Below are 18,176 nucleotides of genomic sequence, written 5' to 3' on the forward strand. Positions count from 1 at the left end.
CAGAACGGGGCTCGCCCATCGACTCTTGGGGTTCTCGTAGACGAGTCCTAAATCCACAAGACGAGCATTGAATTCACGTAAAAACTTTCGGATGTGCGGAGGATATTTACGGGGCTTACACTTTGTAGGACGAGCCCCATCCTTCAGTCGTACTTCCAGCGGTGGCACGTTAGCTGGGGAATCATCACGGAGTTCAAGTCGCCAAATATCGTAGGCGTGCGCCGTCGTCCGCAATTGCTCCACATACTCCACAGGAAATCCATTCTGCAATGCACGATCAATCAGGTGCTCCACAGCGACAAAAATGTCATCATCTCCACTGGGTTCAGAAACATCCAAGTTCACAGGCATCTCATCTGCCTCCAGATCAATCAGGTCACCACTGGTTTCGTCATCACAGCGCGTAGCTAGTTGTTCGAGCTGGCGGTCGACGTCAATCCCTAGCGAGGTTAATAGATCATTTCCCACTATGAATTCTCCGTCGTCAATATCAACCACTAATACGTCCACCATGTTCATTGGCTCAACGGGTCCAGCGGCTGTGTGTAACATCAGATGCAACTTGGCCTTCAATTTGGCCGTCACAGTCGTCGATCCAAATGTCTGGTTTAGGATTGGAACCTCGAGTTCCTCAGTCGTTACACTTGGGTCCAGAGCCTTCAATTGCTCCCAGTGTGAGTGTTCAATAACTGTGTAGTCCGACCCACTATCAGGGCAATATGGCAGCTCTAGCACGCCATTTAACATCACCACACGTTCAGCAGACGGAAGTAATTCGCCAAGTCGCTTCAGCTTCGCCTTCTTGTTCCCACGACCATCACGCATCTTCTTGTACAGCTCTTCTTTCTCCTGCCGAGAGGCTTGAGTGCACTCGCGCAACCAGTGCATTTCCTGGCACTTCGGACATGGTCCTGGCGGAGGTTTCGTCGATCCAGAAGTCGTAGGCTTGGTCTTGGAAAACAAAAACTTAGGCTTAGACTCGGGGTCTGCTTCACCTTTGGCTTTCGCTGTGACAGACGGCTTGGGGTCCCAACGCTACTTCTTGTCTGTCTGATTGAACTTCGGTTTGTCTTTGGTTTGTCTAGTTACGTCTTGCTTCTCTCGCTTCAGACGCACGTGTTGACGCTCCAACTCATTCGCCTTCTCCAGGATGAGTCGGAACAAAATCTTCGGGTCCTTCGCAGCCTCCGCATGGGTGAAACGGACGCACTGCTTAACTTCCTGCTTTAATGATTGGGGAAGCAGGTTTGCGATCAGCTGCTTGCACTTCTCTTTCGTGCCATTGGGCCCGCTGAAGCATTCCGTGAGACCGTTCTCATCCACGATAGAGTTGAAAGTCTTGTAGTAGTCCATCAACCGAGCACTTACATCGCTTTCACGTAGGTTAATGACCAGCTTCCGCTTAAACAACTCCTTGATGTCGGGGAGCGTGTCGTTCTTGATGCTGCTCACTATGTGCTCGATCTCTGCGAGTAGCATGCCTTCCGTAGCGTCGACCGGCTGCACATTGAGCTGTAGATCGCAGAATACATCAAGTAGTTGAGGTTGAAAAGAATCCTTGATACTCTGCACCACTGCCTCGTTGTCTTCACCAGTCACTCGACAGCGGGCTTGCATCTTGGATTCATAGTCGCGTCTTTTCCGCTTCCATCGAACAAGGGCGTCGTGCGAGACTGACTCGATCATGGGTGGCAAAATTGGCGTAAACAGCGGGACGGTACCAGTGGGTCCATCCACTCCAGCAGCGCGCACCATTCTGGTCACAGCTGGGTCTTCGAGGGTCCAACGACGGTCTTCAATCGAGATATCAGGATCCTCGTCTAAGTAGATATGGCTTCGGTTCCACTGTAGGCAGGTCGGATTTGTTGACAGCTGCCAAACAGTGGTAATTCTTACTAAAGAATTCTTTGTAGTGTTTCCCGGGTCCGAATACCAAAACTCCAACACAGCGATGCGGGGGCCAACCCGCACGAAATAGTAGCCGAATGTATTGATGTGTTGGTGACTTGGAAGATTGGAAAGTGAGTGCCTTGGGAGACCGTGAGTCTGGTGCTAACCAGCCCGTGCTCGCCAAGGTAAACCCAAAAAGAGAGAGGCAGACTGTCGTAGACAGACTGCTGAGAATGTACATGCAACGCACCAAGGGAAACATGCAGTTGGGCTTACTAAATCCTAATACATCTTGGTAAGGCAACTTGCTCACCAAGATCACAGAGCTGTACCCATTGTCCACAGAGGAATGCCGTCGGACACATGCGGGTACTTCTGTGATCTTCACTGTCGACATCTCTCGGTTACTGAGCCCGCCGCTCAGCACCAGATCTGGATGTCTGTCAACCAGCTCGAAGTTCCACTGCGGTGAATCCAAGCTGGAAAACCCGGAATCCATTACACGAGGTTTTGCCATACCATAATGTATAGTAGTAATACCTTGCCTGATAATGAACAGCACATCAGAATGTTTTATCTTGTTGTTATAGAATGTCGGGAACGATTGTTCTGAAGTACTTGAATCAAATTCGATAGTGGGGTTTTCTGCTACACGAAAGGTGGTGCATGTCTACAGCTTTGTACTGTAGGAACCGTAAAAATGGCCGTTTTAAAAAGGACTAAAACGTTGTATCGAAGGAATTATTGCTCACTGAATTTGATCGTTATCACGAAAAAAATTTGTTTTCGGTAAATCTATTGAGGTTTCGCTTTTGTGTTCATAATTGGTCGATTGTATCAACATATCCAAACTTGTGCATGAGTTAATACCAGTCTACGCACTATTATAAAAAAACTGACTGGCCGACTTGTTTAATATAATACATGTAAGCTTTGGGTACAAACTGCGAAATCACGGATTTAAGTGTACTGTATGCATCCAGTTTTTTATTTCCCCTAAGTTACAAGACTACGATGTCATGAAGCAGCTCTCAAAAGTAATCTTATCGGTAAATACAATACGGTACGGATTTGAATTTAATCAATTTACATGGTATATGTATATTGGCTACCGCTACGTCACCACACTAGGTTGCAACGCACTGCAAGAAGAAGGTGCTCAGAGAAGAATGGCATCAAGCAGCAGCCCCCCTTTAAAATTCATTGAGCAACGGCTTCAAGTTGGCCTCGTGCAAGTAGGATCAAAACCACTTTTTGTGCACATTACTGTACTGCACATGAACCCTTTCGTTGAGTTGAATTCTACAGTTGGCAAGCAGGACTTGATGTTTACGGTGATCTGTCTGTTCTGCAAATCTGCAGTGGTTTGGAGAAATTGCCATTACTGGGCCTGTATCAATAATTGTGACACGTGTATTGTACTTCAAAGTACTATTAACCTAGTCAACGAGTCGACGAGACACCCGAGCCACAAGCCTGGCCAGCACGGGATAACCTGAAGAGCTGCTCGATTCGCCTACTGGTCCGTCTTTCGCCATCCATGCATTCGTGCTTGTCATTCTCACTTTTGACGATAAGCACTCAAATCACTCCGTTACCATGAAACTTATCTCGATCCTCGTTGGACTTCCCCTCCTCGTGGCTGGTGTCACCAACGGATATGCCTACCCTCAGGCATGTTCAGGAGTCTGCACCAATGCACACGACCCCTCCATTATCCGGCGTGACGATGGAACGTACTTCCGCTTCTCCACTGGCAACAAGATTGCAATTCACTCTGCTCCTGACCTCACGGGCCCTTGGAAATACCTGGGTGCTGCTGTTCCGGACGGCTCGAAGATCAACTTGAAGGGGAGGGACGATCTCTGGGTACGATGCACAATATGTATAGGTTGGTCTCGTAATGTACTGTACTAACGTTTCCTTTACTGCTATTAAAGGCTCCTGAAGTGAATAAGATTGGAGACACATACTACCTGTACTACTCTGTCAGCTCTTTCGGAACCCAATCGTCTGCGATTGGGTTAACGCAGTCGAAGACCATGGAGGCGGGGTCGTGGGTTGATGCCGGTAGCATTGGTGTCACGAGCGATGCAACCAAGAAATACAACGCCATCGACACGAACCTCATCCAAGTTGGCAGCCAGTATTACCTCAATTTCGGTAGCTACTGGCAGGGGCTTCACCAGACGAAGATGACGTCGCCCCCAACGAAGAGTTCTGGCGGAAGTGCCTCTCAAATCGCCTTCACCTCGAACGTGAGGTCGTGGAAGCTGCGTTCGAGTTTGCTTACAACGGTTACTACTATTTGTTCTTCTCCAAGGGATCGTGCTGTCAATTTGACAAGAAGCGCCCTGCCAAGGGCAAGGAGTACCGTATCCTCGTTTGTCGCTCAAAAAGCCCAACTGGAGGCTTCGTTGATAAGGATAACGTCGACTGTCGTAACAACGGTAGCTCGATCGTTTTAGAGTCTCACGACTGGGTGTACGGCCCGGGAGGTCAGGGTGTCTATAACGACCCGACCCACGGCCCCGTGATGTACTACCACTACGGTATGTTTTGTCTGTATGTAAGATATTTGTAGCGCTCTAACTTTGATGATGGACTTAACGTGCAGTGGACACCCGTATCGGCTTTGCAGACGGTGACAAGCGCTTTGGCTGGAACAAACTCGATTTCTCAAGTGGCTGGCCTACTGTATAAGAACTCAACAGCCAGCAAACGCATGAGTCTTGCGCGTGCAATCGCCTTTATTTCGGATTGAGTACTACAAATACTATTAGTAATTCTCAAATTAATTCACTCTTCGCTGCTCATACTGCCATCTTTTGGAGTCATTTTTTCTTCGAATGTGAGCTTCTTACTGGACCCTTGTTTCTTTAGCGTCCTCCTAATACACGTAGTTAACTGCAACAAACACAGCACCACTCCGTTCGGTGATACTTACAAAACTTGCTCCCTGAGATGTTCGTGGAATCTTTCAGCACTTTGAACACGGTAGACACCTAGTCCGGAAACAGCAGACTTGCACCGCTCGCGGCATCCGTCCAGCTTCTGCAGTAAAAGGAGGAAAAAATTCGCTCTGAATTCTTCTTCATGGTAAATAAAAGCGATTGTGTTTTTGCTAACTAATGCCGTGCGTTGCCCGGGAAGCTCGGGATATTATCGAAAGTATTGCGCTTCCTCATCCTCCTAATCAAGAAGGTAGGAACTTGGGTACACTTTTGAATGCCGTTCTTGTCCGACCGGGTCAACATTCACCCATCCTGATCTCATTACGTATTGCAGCCGTTTCACGCACAGCTGAATCAAATTGCTTTTAATAGTTTAAGGTTATTATTAAACAGTATTAGCCACAGTATGCTATGTACAGGTCTGCGGTCCTGGTAAGACTCTGGATATAAATTTCAAGAGGACTTTTTTATGTTTAGAAGGCTTATTTAATCAAGAGAGTGGGTATCTTGCCCGACTGGGATTGCCCTTCCCCTACGCATCCCTTTCTCTTACCGAGCTGGTTCATCCGTACAACAGTATACATCGTATAGCGCCGTGAGCCACACAATTCGTTAACGGGGAGAGCGTGAGCGACAAGCATGGATCTCCGCACGCGCGCAGCGCAAAAGCGCCATCTTACTCATTCAGCTGAGTGGGAGCCCGACGAGAGCGAGAGTAATAGTTCGGATGCGCCTCCTGATGACGTCTGGGCGCCTTCCCCCGTCGTGAGTGATCTTGATACGACACATATTCCGTTGGAGCCAGTGAGCTGCTCCGATCCGCCGGAATCCACCAGCAGCACAAGCGAAGGTGGTAGCTCCGTCCGCGTACTCGCCTTGGCGCCTACGAAGGTTGAGTTTCCCTCCTGGGAGGTGTTTGAAGATTATCTGGCGGTATACCAAGCATAGACGTTCCAGGCACGTGTTGTCTATAGCTGTGTATACACGTTTTGGCTGACATGCACTATAAATTTATCTGTAGATTTTCAGGGTGAGGACAAATACCACTGTGGCAGAGCGCAACGCACGGATCGACCGCACCAAGTCAAAGGCGGAAAAACTTCCTGACGAGTGGGTGCAATACGCAAAGACCTTTGTACCTATTCCGGGAAATTTAAGTCCCAGGCCACGAGCAAGAGACCCCGGCAGGAGTCTAGGATGAAAGGATGCAATGCCCAGGTAAAGTGAACGATCGGGCTCGGTTGGGCTTGGTCGGGTTCGTTAGATCGGGATTGAGACTGGTCTGGTCGGGATGGAAATCCGAACGAGGTCTTAACACTCTCTTTGTGATTGATTATGTGTAGATAAATGCCTGTGTTCAGGTGGTGGATTCTGAGAAGATGATCTTCGCTGTGAGGATAACGAGATGCCGACTGGAACACAATCATCGGCTTTCGGATCATTCGTTTAGAGCACATCCAACAAATCGTCTTGTGCTGAATGAGGATGCTTTACAGACAGTGGATGTACTTCGACAGGCTGGTGCTAAGAAGTCGAGTATTATGAAGTACATTACGGAAAAGTCGGACAGCAACCCGACTTCGCAGGATGTCCACAATCTTATTCGTAAGTTGAAGGCTCGGGAATTACGAGATGGCCCGAGCACTAGTGAAAAGCGGTCGAAGAAGTGGATGAAGCAATTTGGTGACCGCCCTGGTAATGTTGGTCGGATTTTCCTCGACGATGTAAATACGAAGGTAGCTGGTGTGAATAATTTGGGTTGAATTGAAAAGATGAAAACTTAACTCTATGTTTATCGTGTTTTGAGCATACAGAAAGTGGCGACCTGCATCACCCTGCAGACGAATCATATGAGGACTCTGTTCGAGCAGTTTCCTGAAGTTCTTTTGATTGACGCCACCCACGGAACGAATCGGTCTAAGTACAAGGTCTTTTCGTTTATGGCTCATGACACGTTTGGCAAGGGGCAGCTCGTCCAGCACGCTTTGCTTCAAAACGAGCGGTACACTACCTTACTGACGGCGCTGGAGGAATTCAAAGTTAATAATCCAGCGTGGAAAAGGCTGCAGTGTGTTCTTGTGGATAAGGATTTCACGGAGATCTCAGTATTGAAAGAAGCTTTTTCTGGAGTGACTATTTTGCTCTGCCAATTTCACGTACTGAAATACCTACGTGAAGAGATTGTCTCGGCTGACTATGGATTTTCGAAGACCCAGAAGGAGAAACTTGGGGGTGCGATGAGTTTAATGGTGTACGCAAAGACTGAAGAAGAATACGAGAAGCATTTGCGGTACATGGTCCTCCTCGCGTCAATTGGCTATTACGTCCCAGCGTCTAATGTGCCGGAGCCAACTGGGAGTGAACCGAACTTAGACGACCGTCAATCGGGGTCAGTCGGCGGTGAGTCTGGTGCAGTCGGGGTTGCGTCTGGCACAGTTGGGCATGCGAAATCGGGTACAGACCGGACGCCAACGAGAGAACCCGTTCGATGCGGCGAAGAACATCCATTTGTGGCGTATTTCCGCCGGAATTGGGACAATTGCCGTGAGATGTGGTGTGCGTACAAGCGCCAAAATACGATTACACTCGAAAATAACACAAACAACAGGCTGGAAGCCTCATGGAAGCAATTAAAAGCGTGGGTGGATTCTTTCATGTCTGTCGATGAGTGTATTGCGTCTATGATGTACTATCAAACACTACAAGAAAAGTTGTTCATCGGCGAAGTGACGAAGAACGTGAACGTACAGCACCCAGATTACGATGGCGAAATGACCTGGCTGGCAAATATTGTGAGCGAACACGCCTGTGATCTTATTTACGGGCAGTATTCTTTTGCTCTCGGACGAGCGGCGTATACCTTCTCTGAGCGGCTGCCCGATGTGTACTTGATAAAGAGTACGTGCAAGGAAATCGATGCACTGGATGAGGTCGACACAGAATACTCTGCTACAAAGTGCGACTGGACGTGCTCTTGCCTGTTCATGTGCACGCGATTGCTGCCGTGCCGCCACGTATTTCACCTCCGCAAAGCCTTATGTCAAGGAGCTGTTATTCCGACCCTCACGCTAAACAAGATATGGCTGATATCGACCGTGCGGTCGGCAATTGAAAACAACGGTACCAGTAATCACGTCTCTACACCGAAACCGTTCGAAGTGAAGAATGTTCTGTCTGCTCGAAATCGACCTTGGGATTTAAATCGCAAGTATAGAGAAGCCTTACCTATTGCATCCGAAATTTGCGACACTATGGCTGGACTGGGTATGGTACAGTATCAAAAGGCCATGCAGTACCTTCAAGAAGTGGCAGGTCGTTTCAAAAGAGGTGAGTTCGAAGATCCTACCCGAGCCGTGGGCGAGCCCGATCCGGAGGAGCTTTCACCAGACACATCTGTACCAGCCACATGCGTTTCAGAGCCAGACGAAGAAGTCACTTTCGCAACGGCTAGAGAGGAGGATAATCACATAGCAAACTTGTCAGAGCGGTCTGGTCAGTCGGGACAGTCGGGTCAGTCGGATGAGTCGGGTCAGTCGGGCCGGTCGGACCATTGTGGAGCGCTTGAAGAGTCTACACAAACGATTGAATCGAGCGGTATAGGCAATGAGAGTTCACGTGGAGATTGTGGAGCTTTACTAATTAACGATGAAACTCCATCAAACGCGCCGCTAGAGGCAGCTACAGAGGACACGCCGTTTGAAATCGCAATTCCTCCGAGGTCACGAGGAAGGCCAAAGTTAACCCCCAAAGCCAAGAAAGTAGCCCGCAAAAAAGCTGTTGATATGGCGAAAGAAGACTCGGAGCTTTACGCGGCAAATTTAAGCCTTGCCACAGTTGAAAGTGTGTTATCTATCGACGCTACATACGAATCCGCGGCTGCTGTTCTCACAAAGTTCAAGATGGTTGACACAAAGTTCAAGCTATAGGCACCTACAGCCCGAACCGTATCCGGCCTACCACCAACGAAGCTAGCTATACAATCGGACTCTATAACGATAATTTTACGTCCCGAACAAAGTCGAACATGCAGTGGAAAAGTCGCAAAACTGCAAGCAAAATACAAAGGACTACGCGAACAGGATGTGGTGCTGGATATTGCCGGGATTGGTTTGTATTCAACAAGAACGGTGGGTATCATGAAGAAATGGCACACAGCTACAAAATCCATTAAACTTATCGAGAGAGGTCTGAGTTGGGCGGAGAGTATTGATTTTGATGTCACCATGCCGCAGTCGTTTCAAGTCACAGAGAAGTCCATTCTTCCAGCAAAACTGAAGGCTATCCCCCTGTTGTCATCAAAGGTATGTATTTTGTCGCTGTACACAATCATTTCAGCTCATGCTAACTTTCCTTAATGTGAGTTAAGGCGGAAATACTGGACCTCATTGGGAAATCTCAACTAAGTGACGATACTATGGGCTTTGTTATGTCCTCGCTCTTCGAGTCCAAAGCCAGTATTATAACTGTGGATACAAATGTGATCGGTCCAATGGAATATGGTGCTGTCTCAGTCCCGATGACGGTATTCGCGGACATGTTCAAGAACTTGTCGAAGGAGAAAATTCTGATCCCTGTATGCTGCAACAAGAACCATTGATGTGGTATTATGGTGGATGTGGAGCGCACAGCCAATCGTGTACGACCCAATGGCTTCTACATACATGATTGGAGTCCGAGCGCTTACTGAGAAGATAGTGACCCAGCTGCCAAATTTCGCCCCACGACAGTATCGTGTCTCTCCTATCGTGGAACTCTAGGCGTTCAGGTCGACAGTTTTAGCTGCTGGATGTATGTCTTGCTGGCGTTTGAAGTGTTTGCCGGGGCCGACGGACTTAGCTACCTGAATAGAAAGGAACTACAGTAGTTGCGCTATCGATACCTCTGCATGTGCGTGTAAGCCTAACAAGTGAGCAATCGTTTTATTTTAGAAAAACGTTTTTGAGTGCTAAGTTGGATCCGCTGTGAGCTGAGTACATTGAATGCTTTGCGCTCTTCGTCATATTCAGAGTCTTAATATCCGAGTATACGCGCTGGACACGTATACTTGGAGTGCGTTTCTTTTGATTGCATAACTGGACCTTTATCTAGTCGGGGTCAGTCGGGCATCCGTCGGGTTGGGTCGGGCAATGTAGCCTGACTCTTTCACATCCAGTCGGGCTAGATAACGAGTGCCTTCAATTAAAATAGAGATGGAAAGTTCGTCCGATGATTGGCGCATAAAATCATGTATAAAACCAAAGCAGGCACCGATTTGTTCTTTCTGCGCATTTCAAAAATGGTAAAAAAAAAGGGTCAATTTATAGCTTTCGTGTTGGATTTTAATTCTGCCCATTTGTTGGTGCGTCAGCCTGACGCTACTGCTGCACTTATATAAATTCGTCGCGACCCTAAAAGACGAGCTTGTCATCCAGCAGCTGTCTTAGCTCCGACAGTGTCAGAGCCGAACGGGTAGTCACCCACTCAATTGCCACGGTGACGGCCCTTTGAAAACGCGGGCTGTCTCCAGCTTGATATTATATCTGCCCAGGGGTTGCTCTCCGGTAATAGGATAGACTACATAGCGGTTATCAACCAGTGTCAATAAACAACGTTGCAGCTTGCCCTTCATGTGCTGCTTCACCTCACGCTTAGAAGCAAAGATCTCCATCAAATTAGAATGTTTGCAGTATACAGGAAAGCCCTCTTTGCGAATCAGTATGTAGTCGAGTCTTTCACAAGCCTTGCCAATAAGATAGCCTCTTTCTCGACGACGGACCAGGTCTTCTGGGAAGCTCCACTGGGACAACCTTCTGTCAGTTGCACACTTGAGTCCGAACAAGAGCGTAACCTGTGAGTGGGGCGTCCTAAAGCCAACACAATGTGCCGTCTTTGTCCGGAAACACAATTTTGTCCGATCGCTCCACGAATACGATCGTCTCTCTGTACGCCTTAGTCTCCTCAGCAGCCCCTTTTCAATGTGACACCACTTAGTTGTGTCTCACGGACTTGCATCACCCGCTCGAGCTTCTTCTGCAAGTATTCAGGCTGATGTTCTTTGCCTTGCTCCAACCCTGCAGCAACGGAGCTTCTTCGACTGTCCATGGTGCAGTTGACAAGCCAATCAAGTCTGTACCAGTGCCTGGGTTTGATTGATCGGGGCTCTTCTTCCTCCTCCTCATACTCAAAAATTTTGCACTGTCGCCTACTGCATGTCCTTGGGTGGGCCGCTTTGTACGACACGCGATGCAGTCCAATATATTCTGCCACGTTGTTGGTCATGTGCGTGTTGGCGAGAGCTGTGGCCACCGCTCATTCAAATCTTCCGGAGTGTGTTGCCGCGCTCCATTCTACAATACCCGTAATAATAGTTCCACAGCCCATTGCCCACATATCACCGATGACGATGAGCATATCCGTCCAGTGCCCATCTTCACATTACCGTGCTTGAGAGCCCATTGTGGCAGCCATGGCAACTAAAAAGTGGAGATTGCCCTGAGCGCCAAAATCTCGTCCGTTGACCCGCGTCCGCAGTCGGCCACTCCTAGAAAGCGAGCCACAAATGCCACAGTGTTTATTATTCGGGGCATTCCCATAAGATGTGTGCTTTCCATGCATTGCTGCTGCCAGCACATCGTGTACTTCCACCCGGAAAACCCACTCCGACCCTTTCCAAAGCCGTAACCTCCAGAGCTTAGGGTTTAAAATATGTTTTTGCTAGTATGGCGTAACCCCATGCAGACTTTGTAAAACTTGTCCAGCCCTGCTTGTCTAGCGCATTCGCCAGCACTCCGACCAGCCTCTTTTTCTTCAATTGCCTTAAGACTACTCCCAAGACTTCTCCGTCACCAACCTCTTGTAGGTTTTGCGTTGTTGTCTCTATCTTCTGTTACCTGTTCACAATGGGGTATGGTACCACCCACACCTGCTTGGAACCAAGTTATAGCCCCTTTGATATGGCTCCTCGGACCGGATCTGCTCCTTGCTGTATCCTCAATTGTCTCGTGAAATTTCCAGCTACGTTTGACCACCGGCTTGGCACCCTCGCGCTCAATCCAAAACCGATGATGTGGATCATATAGAGGATGGTAGGCTCTCAGGTCATTCTCTGCTTTTGGTCTAGAGGCAAGCTTCGGAAATTGCGCGAGATAAGATAAATCCAGCTCTTGAAAAAGATGCGCCTGCTTACTGGTCAGTGGCAGTTGGAGCCTCGTCGGTATAAAAAAGAATAGCTCCATGCGCTCTCCGTCGCACTGTTACCACGTCCTTAATCCTCTCGTCCGTCACTGTTCCAGCTATTGCTGTGTAGGCTTTCCACCACTGTCGATACCCCTTTCCGTTTCTTGGCTGTAAGCACTACAGCGACATCTTTACCGAATACATTAGGCGGTCTGTTCTCTTGTATCCGGCAAAGATGCTGAGTGCCTCATAGGCGCACTCAGGTTTTGTTTGGGTTCTAAAGTTGGCTTAACGTGTCTGGGACTTTCTAGCGCTTTTGTTATTGTGCATCGTATAGTTTCGAGATGTATTGGAAAAAAATACAAGTGCAGGACGAAAGCGCGCCGCCCGACGCGAAATCCGACCCAGCAGCCGTTGTTAGAAACCTACGACGGCTCTATGAACCTACTGTGACAAGAGATCTCAGATTGGATATGACAGACCGCTTTTACACATCAGTGATTTTGTCGATGTAGCTGCTTACGACAAAATTCTACAGTGGAAACTATGATGATGAACAAACGTGAAATACGCGAAACAATCCTGCCAAAAAAGACGCAAAACGGCCGCAGAGCTGCAAACAAGCGTCCTGCTACCGTTGCACGGTGAACCTACGAGGTCGCTATGTTGGTTCATGTTCCTTTCGTGGTAGTTATACGGTGGTACGACATCCAAGGCGTACATGTCCTGGCAACAGGTGGAAGCACTCAGGAAGACCGCGTCGTACGTCGTGATCCAGTTACAGGGGGTGAGAGGCTCCATGAATCGTGAAAGCCTACCAAACTTTCGTGGGCAGCGTCGATGTTCATGATCCGATTAGGCTCCAAAGATAAACGTACTTATCGTGTCTTTTCATGGTTTATTTAATTACCTTATCGCGCCTGGTACAATTTTGCATTGCTAAGGTACTCTCTACAGCTCGAGAGAAGATACAAAAATTTACCAAGAACTGTTTCTCGGGCTAACAGACCTGGTTATCATCAACACTTTTATTTTCTAAAGCTGCCGGCGCATCCGAGACGACCAATAGAAGGTGTTGCACGTGGGCTTCCTAAAGCAGCTCTACTTGGAGCTATGCCAACTTCAAGCTGAGGACTGACAGCAACTGCTGCGCCACCGTCTCCAACCAACACGGACAAAAGGCTATGATAGGTCTTGTCATACACCGATGTAGACGCATGGATGTCGAAATAGGATTGCCCTCCAGACCAGAAAGCGCCGACAGCGCACGTGCAAGACCTATTCAGTTCTCAAAGCAGAAGGATAAAAGCGTGTGGAGGGCAACCTTTTATACCTTTTAGTGCGGTGATTACAAACTAAAAACGCCATCGAGAAACGCCGTGGCCGCCCAGGTGTTTCTTTGCAATGAGGTGAAGCACTTTATCAATGGAAATCCGGCCTCATGATTCAAGATCCGACATAAATATTGGGGACAGCGGCACGTTGGTTCCCTAGTCGCGCAACGAACGCAAGATTCGTGCCCGAAATCCAAATATTCGTACCGGTGGTGACAAAGCCGCCTCCAAATTCGTCAAGCAGCAAAGACGGAAGTGTGGGGTCTCGAGGGCGATTTCCGTCCTGCTCATTCTTCATGTGGGCGAAGGTAATCATGATTGAATCCTCACGCCAAGCAAGATGAGCATGTCGTATTGACCAGCGCTCTTGGTACGACACATGAGATTCCAGCAAACCAGAAGAAATGGATGCCCGAACGCATCTTGTTTTCGACTAGACTGGATCGTTGCCCTAGTCGCCGTTCTGAACATCAAGAAGATAAATGACTCCTTCCCTTCACAAAGGCGCTCTTGTCACTGTACCCTTCGAGCTCATTTGGGAATCGAAATCTTGCGGTCAAGAGCACTCAGTTTCTGTCTAAAGAAGCACTAATGCTGAACGTACATTACCGGTCGTGAACTTCTCCGCCACTCACCGCTGCTCCATCAATGCAAGATAGCGCATACACCCCTGGGTAAAAAAGCTTTATGGGGATTCGTAGTGGCTCTGATGAGGACCAATCCATGATACTTCCTCCATCGATGGTTTGCAGAGACAGAAACGCGCTGGTGAACAGGATTCGCCGTCGAGCTCCTGCCGCATTAGAGCTTCAGAAGTACCGACAAATGGAGAACACGTAGCGCAAAAACACGTAAGGGAGATGCGTAAAAATCGCTACGGGTTATACGTACCGCTTGCGGTTCAAAAGGACGTATTTCCAAAGTTTACGTAGCAAAAGTACGTAGTCGCTCAGTCCGCGTTATGCGACAGAAGCAAACAGCAAAAGTGCGGACAATGGATCTGCAGCAGCGCATCCTTACAGTAGCTGAAGGAAGAGGAACTGAGCATTACCTAGCTAAGCATATAGCTTAGTGTGCCTAGCTCATAGCGCTACAAAAGCAAGGGGCTCTGTCATTATTTACACGCGCTCGACCGACACTCGCAAGGCGCATCCGCGCTGCTGCACGGTTCCAGAACGAGGGTCACTAAAATAGGGTAGAATGTCTCAAACAATTTTTTGACTTTCGAAAACACGTAGCAAAAGTACGTGAAGACCGCTTCATCTACCGTAACGTGTCCGAAAAACGATTTTTTTTCGAAAATGATTTTCTTGCTACGTACATTGATATCATTTTTTGCGATTTTCGGTACTTCTGAAAGCCTCTATTGTCATGGGGCCACTTTACGAAGAAAGATAACGCTCGTATATACACGTTTTTAGTGTTGTCTGCCGTAATATCCTTAAATACTTCCTCGACACGGGCATCTAGCGTTTTCGAACTGACTCCAAAATTGATCTTAGAAAGAATAATTAGTTTCATTAGAAACGTTTCTACAGTGGCATAGTGAACGGCGAATACTACATCGCCCGCCCAATCATTAAGACCACCGATTTGGCGGGACACTTTTGACGATATCTCGGCTTGTAGCCCGAGTTAGGAGCTACTACTTTGATATGTTCTCTCTATTAGGCTTAGTAAGATGCCACTTGTGTTAACAACTTAGATTTCAATGTGTCTGGCAGCGCTGGTGTACAAATTCAGGGTTTTGGCACCAGCGTCAAATTATTAATACGTATTTTAATAATTATTTTCAGCTAAGTACTACGTACTACGTTCCTGCAACATTAGCAGTTCGAGGTCGTAGCGGTTCTCGATTCCGCGGGCGCTCTTTAGCCTTAGCAGTCAGAGGCATGTTTCTACCGAGGATAGCTTTATCACAGCTAAATGGATGTCGAGATACAGTCTTTGAAATGTTTAAGCGGAAGAGGTTGCTGGTAGTAGAGCCCAGCATCGCCATCTGAGGCACTGTTCCCACTCCCATGGTCGCACTCAACAGCAATCCCCACCGCGACACACCAAGTCCCTTCCACAGCGACGAATTGTCGGCGGCTCGATGCCACCGATACGACACTTGCGACGCGTAACCTAAGCTTTTCAGGTCGAGGAACGACAACACGCGCTCTCGAAGTCTTTGCGACAAAACGTATTCGCCAACATCGCTCGCTTCCCCACGCTGAAGTCCCGCAATCGACGCTCGCTCGAGATCTTCATTTCCCGCTGCAAACTCCGCCAGAGTCTTCGCACCTCTAGCTTCCTCCTCCGCCACGTCGCCATAGCAATTCCTCGCTCCGAGGTCACACTCTCTCCGAACAAGCAGTCGAACTGTACGGTACTGACCTTTTCGTGCAGCGTAGAACAGAGGGGTTTCTCCATCCCTCGTCTGCGCATTGATATCCGCTCCACGGTCCAGCAATAACTCGGCAAGGTGAACATGACCGTCAAAGCACGCGAGGTGCAGAGGAGTCTCTAGAGCGTCGTTGCGAACGTCAATGCTCCAACCAAAGTCTAGCAGTAGTTGTAATACGTTTAGGTGTCCTCGGGCGGCAGCATGGTGCACTGGAGAGTAACCGAGCTGCAGAAGGAAATGAACACCTGAGTTAAGCTTTCTACAGCTTATGGTCTAGCCACACGTACTAGGCCTTTGCATCGGTCTTTGTCGACGCCCTGGTGCAATAGTAAGAAGACGGCGCGTTGTTTACCCTTCTCGCTTGCAATTAGCAATTGCTCATTGAGTTGATCACTCTCGACTCGCAACAAACTCGTCAGCTGATGTGACGCATCCTCTTTCTGGCTGCGCTTCGTCTTTCCCTTCTTCTTGCTGGGCTTTATCTTACCAGTCTCCGGTTCTTGCACTAGCTTTATCCTTCTAGACGACAGCTCCCTACCAGCCAACGTTGGTGGCCGCACCTCACCGCCGTCGCGATCAACCGCCATGGCAGCGATTATATAACAGAGCTATTGACGAATTTAGCACTGCAACTTGCCTTTCGTCAGAGTGATGGTAGCTTTTTAACCGGTTATTATTGAACCGAGCCGTCATTCGTGCAACCTTCATCGAGTTCCGTGAATGTTGCGCAATGTTGTTCGAACGAACTCGTTGAGTGTGCGGCTCTAAACTGACACCAGGCAGACGACTCCGAGGCCGGCGACGATGGTGAAGCCCGTGGTGAACGCCAACATGAACAAAACCTTCCGCGAGGTGGTGGGGCGCTTCGTGGGTGCACCGCCGCAGCTGTCGCACAAGCAGAAGGTGCAGCGTGTGTACAAGAAGTCGCTCAAGACGCTGGACTCATGGGTCATCGACCGCCGCCTCTGGAACGAGGAGGCCACCAAGATCCGCGCCGAGTTCGACGCCAACAGCAAGCTGGACCCGGAGTCTGGGTATGTACCAGTGCCAACTATTGAGTTTTCGCTCTATTGCTGTGATTCCGGTGGTCTGGTCGACTGACACATACCTTTGTCAATTGTTGATTTTATAAATTCAGTCTGGCCAAGCGTCTGGTGCGTGAAGCTCAGGAGAAAGTGGACCACTACACGCACCCGGACCGCTATATATTCAACTACATGCCCGGTGGCAGTCTCTTCATGCGTAACGCGCCCATCCCGCTGGACGTGTGTTTCCCGGACGGCAACATCCCCGAGGACGTGGAATTGTCGCCGCTCGAGGGCATCAACATCGACATGACGCCACTGCCCGCCAAGGACACGGTCTTCGTCGACTTCTCCAAGAAGGGCTACGACTAAAGTGCAGATGACACAAAAGGAGTTCATTGTTATCTTTTTCTTAGCAATTGCAACGTGAGAAAAATCAAGACAGAAATGGGTAATTTGTGATTTTTTTAGTTATGTTACTTTTTTAGAGTTTTTTATGATGATCGTTCAAGAATATTCTAGCTGATCGCATATACGGGACTTGGTCACAGCAGTGTTCAGCCCGAAGTCGCGGTAGCGGAACCCGTTGAAGGAATTGGTGAAGGTGTTTGGTCGTCCGAGTCGCTCCACTTCGACCTTGAGCTGAGCCTTCTCGGCTCCGATATCTCGACAGCTCGTGGCGTAGAGCGGATGCTGACTGTGTGCTTGAGTGATCGGCTTGATGTCGATGGACTTGGGCATGATTTCCTCGGGACGGAGTGCGTAATCTTCCGGTGCAGCAACGTCTACATGTCGGATAGTCACAACGCCAGAAGCCTCCACCTCGTTGTGTACAGTAGGTTTGTCCATCCGCTGGCTGAGTTTCAGTCGCTCTTGTGCTCGAACACCTTCGCCTAGCGCTCCCGATGTCGTCTGGTACATGAACTCAGTCAACGAGTTGGAAGATCTTTGCTGTCCAGTGCCGATGGGATTGTTGCCGCGAAATCGAGGAGCGTCGTACGTCACGTTTTCCTGAAGATCGATACCAACGATCCCAGAGCTCGTCGTCATGAACGGGTTGTTGGTACGTCGACTGTGGTGGACGGAAGAGCCTCTCGAAATCATTCTCTCTGCTGCTGATTCGTGTGGAACTTGTTCGAATCTCAAATGGCCCTCATCATAGAAATATCCTTGCAGGTCAACGCTAAGTTTGTCAAATTCTGCTGCATATTAATAGGATAGCGGCTCCATTATCTCTATTGTTAGACTGCAGTTTTGAGTCAACCAGGGATCATTTTTATCTATTGCTAATCAAAGCAGAAAATAAATAATTGGGTTAGAGAACTGACTTGACCAAAATAGATTATTGAGCTTCCTCAACTCAGAAAATGGATTATTGGTGCAGCAATATTGGTTCACAGCGTGGGCAACAAGTACGAAAGAATGATTG

The 18,176-nt window shown here is 48.6% G+C and overlaps 4 protein-coding genes across 4 annotated transcripts; 2 read left to right on the top strand and 2 right to left on the bottom strand.

Annotated features, from left to right (window-relative positions):
• Positions 1-3,489: 3,489 nt before the first annotated feature.
• On the top strand, positions 3,490-4,593 carry PITG_09470 (arabinan endo-1,5-alpha-L-arabinosidase A precursor; the record flags this gene model as incomplete). Its single annotated transcript, XM_002903074.1, has 4 exons — positions 3,490-3,759; positions 3,831-4,053; positions 4,080-4,442; positions 4,508-4,593. 4 exons carry the CDS (start codon positions 3,490-3,492, stop codon positions 4,591-4,593), a joined length of 942 nt encoding a protein of 313 aa, XP_002903120.1.
• Positions 4,594-15,143: 10,550 nt separating this feature from the next.
• PITG_09471 (F-box protein, putative) lies at positions 15,144-16,022 on the bottom strand (the record flags this gene model as incomplete). Its single annotated transcript, XM_002903075.1, has 3 exons — positions 15,144-15,534; positions 15,601-15,910; positions 16,010-16,022. 3 exons carry the CDS (start codon positions 16,020-16,022, stop codon positions 15,144-15,146), a joined length of 714 nt encoding a protein of 237 aa, XP_002903121.1.
• Positions 16,023-16,504: 482 nt separating this feature from the next.
• PITG_09472 (uncharacterized protein) lies at positions 16,505-17,211 on the top strand (the record flags this gene model as incomplete). The annotated part of the gene is made up of 2 exons (XM_002903076.1): positions 16,505-16,756; positions 16,861-17,211. 2 exons carry the CDS (start codon positions 16,527-16,529, stop codon positions 17,117-17,119), a joined length of 489 nt encoding a protein of 162 aa, XP_002903122.1.
• Positions 17,212-17,254: 43 nt separating this feature from the next.
• PITG_09473 (uncharacterized protein) lies at positions 17,255-18,001 on the bottom strand (the record flags this gene model as incomplete). Its single annotated transcript, XM_002903077.1, has 1 exon — positions 17,255-18,001. One exon carries the CDS (start codon positions 17,849-17,851, stop codon positions 17,255-17,257), a length of 597 nt encoding a protein of 198 aa, XP_002903123.1.
• Positions 18,002-18,176: the final 175 nt, after the last annotated feature.

The sequence above is a fragment of the Phytophthora infestans genome, genomic scaffold (assembly GCF_000142945.1).
Source record: "Phytophthora infestans T30-4 supercont1.15 genomic scaffold, whole genome shotgun sequence".
NCBI classification, from domain to species: Eukaryota; Oomycota; class Peronosporomycetes; order Peronosporales; family Peronosporaceae; genus Phytophthora; species Phytophthora infestans.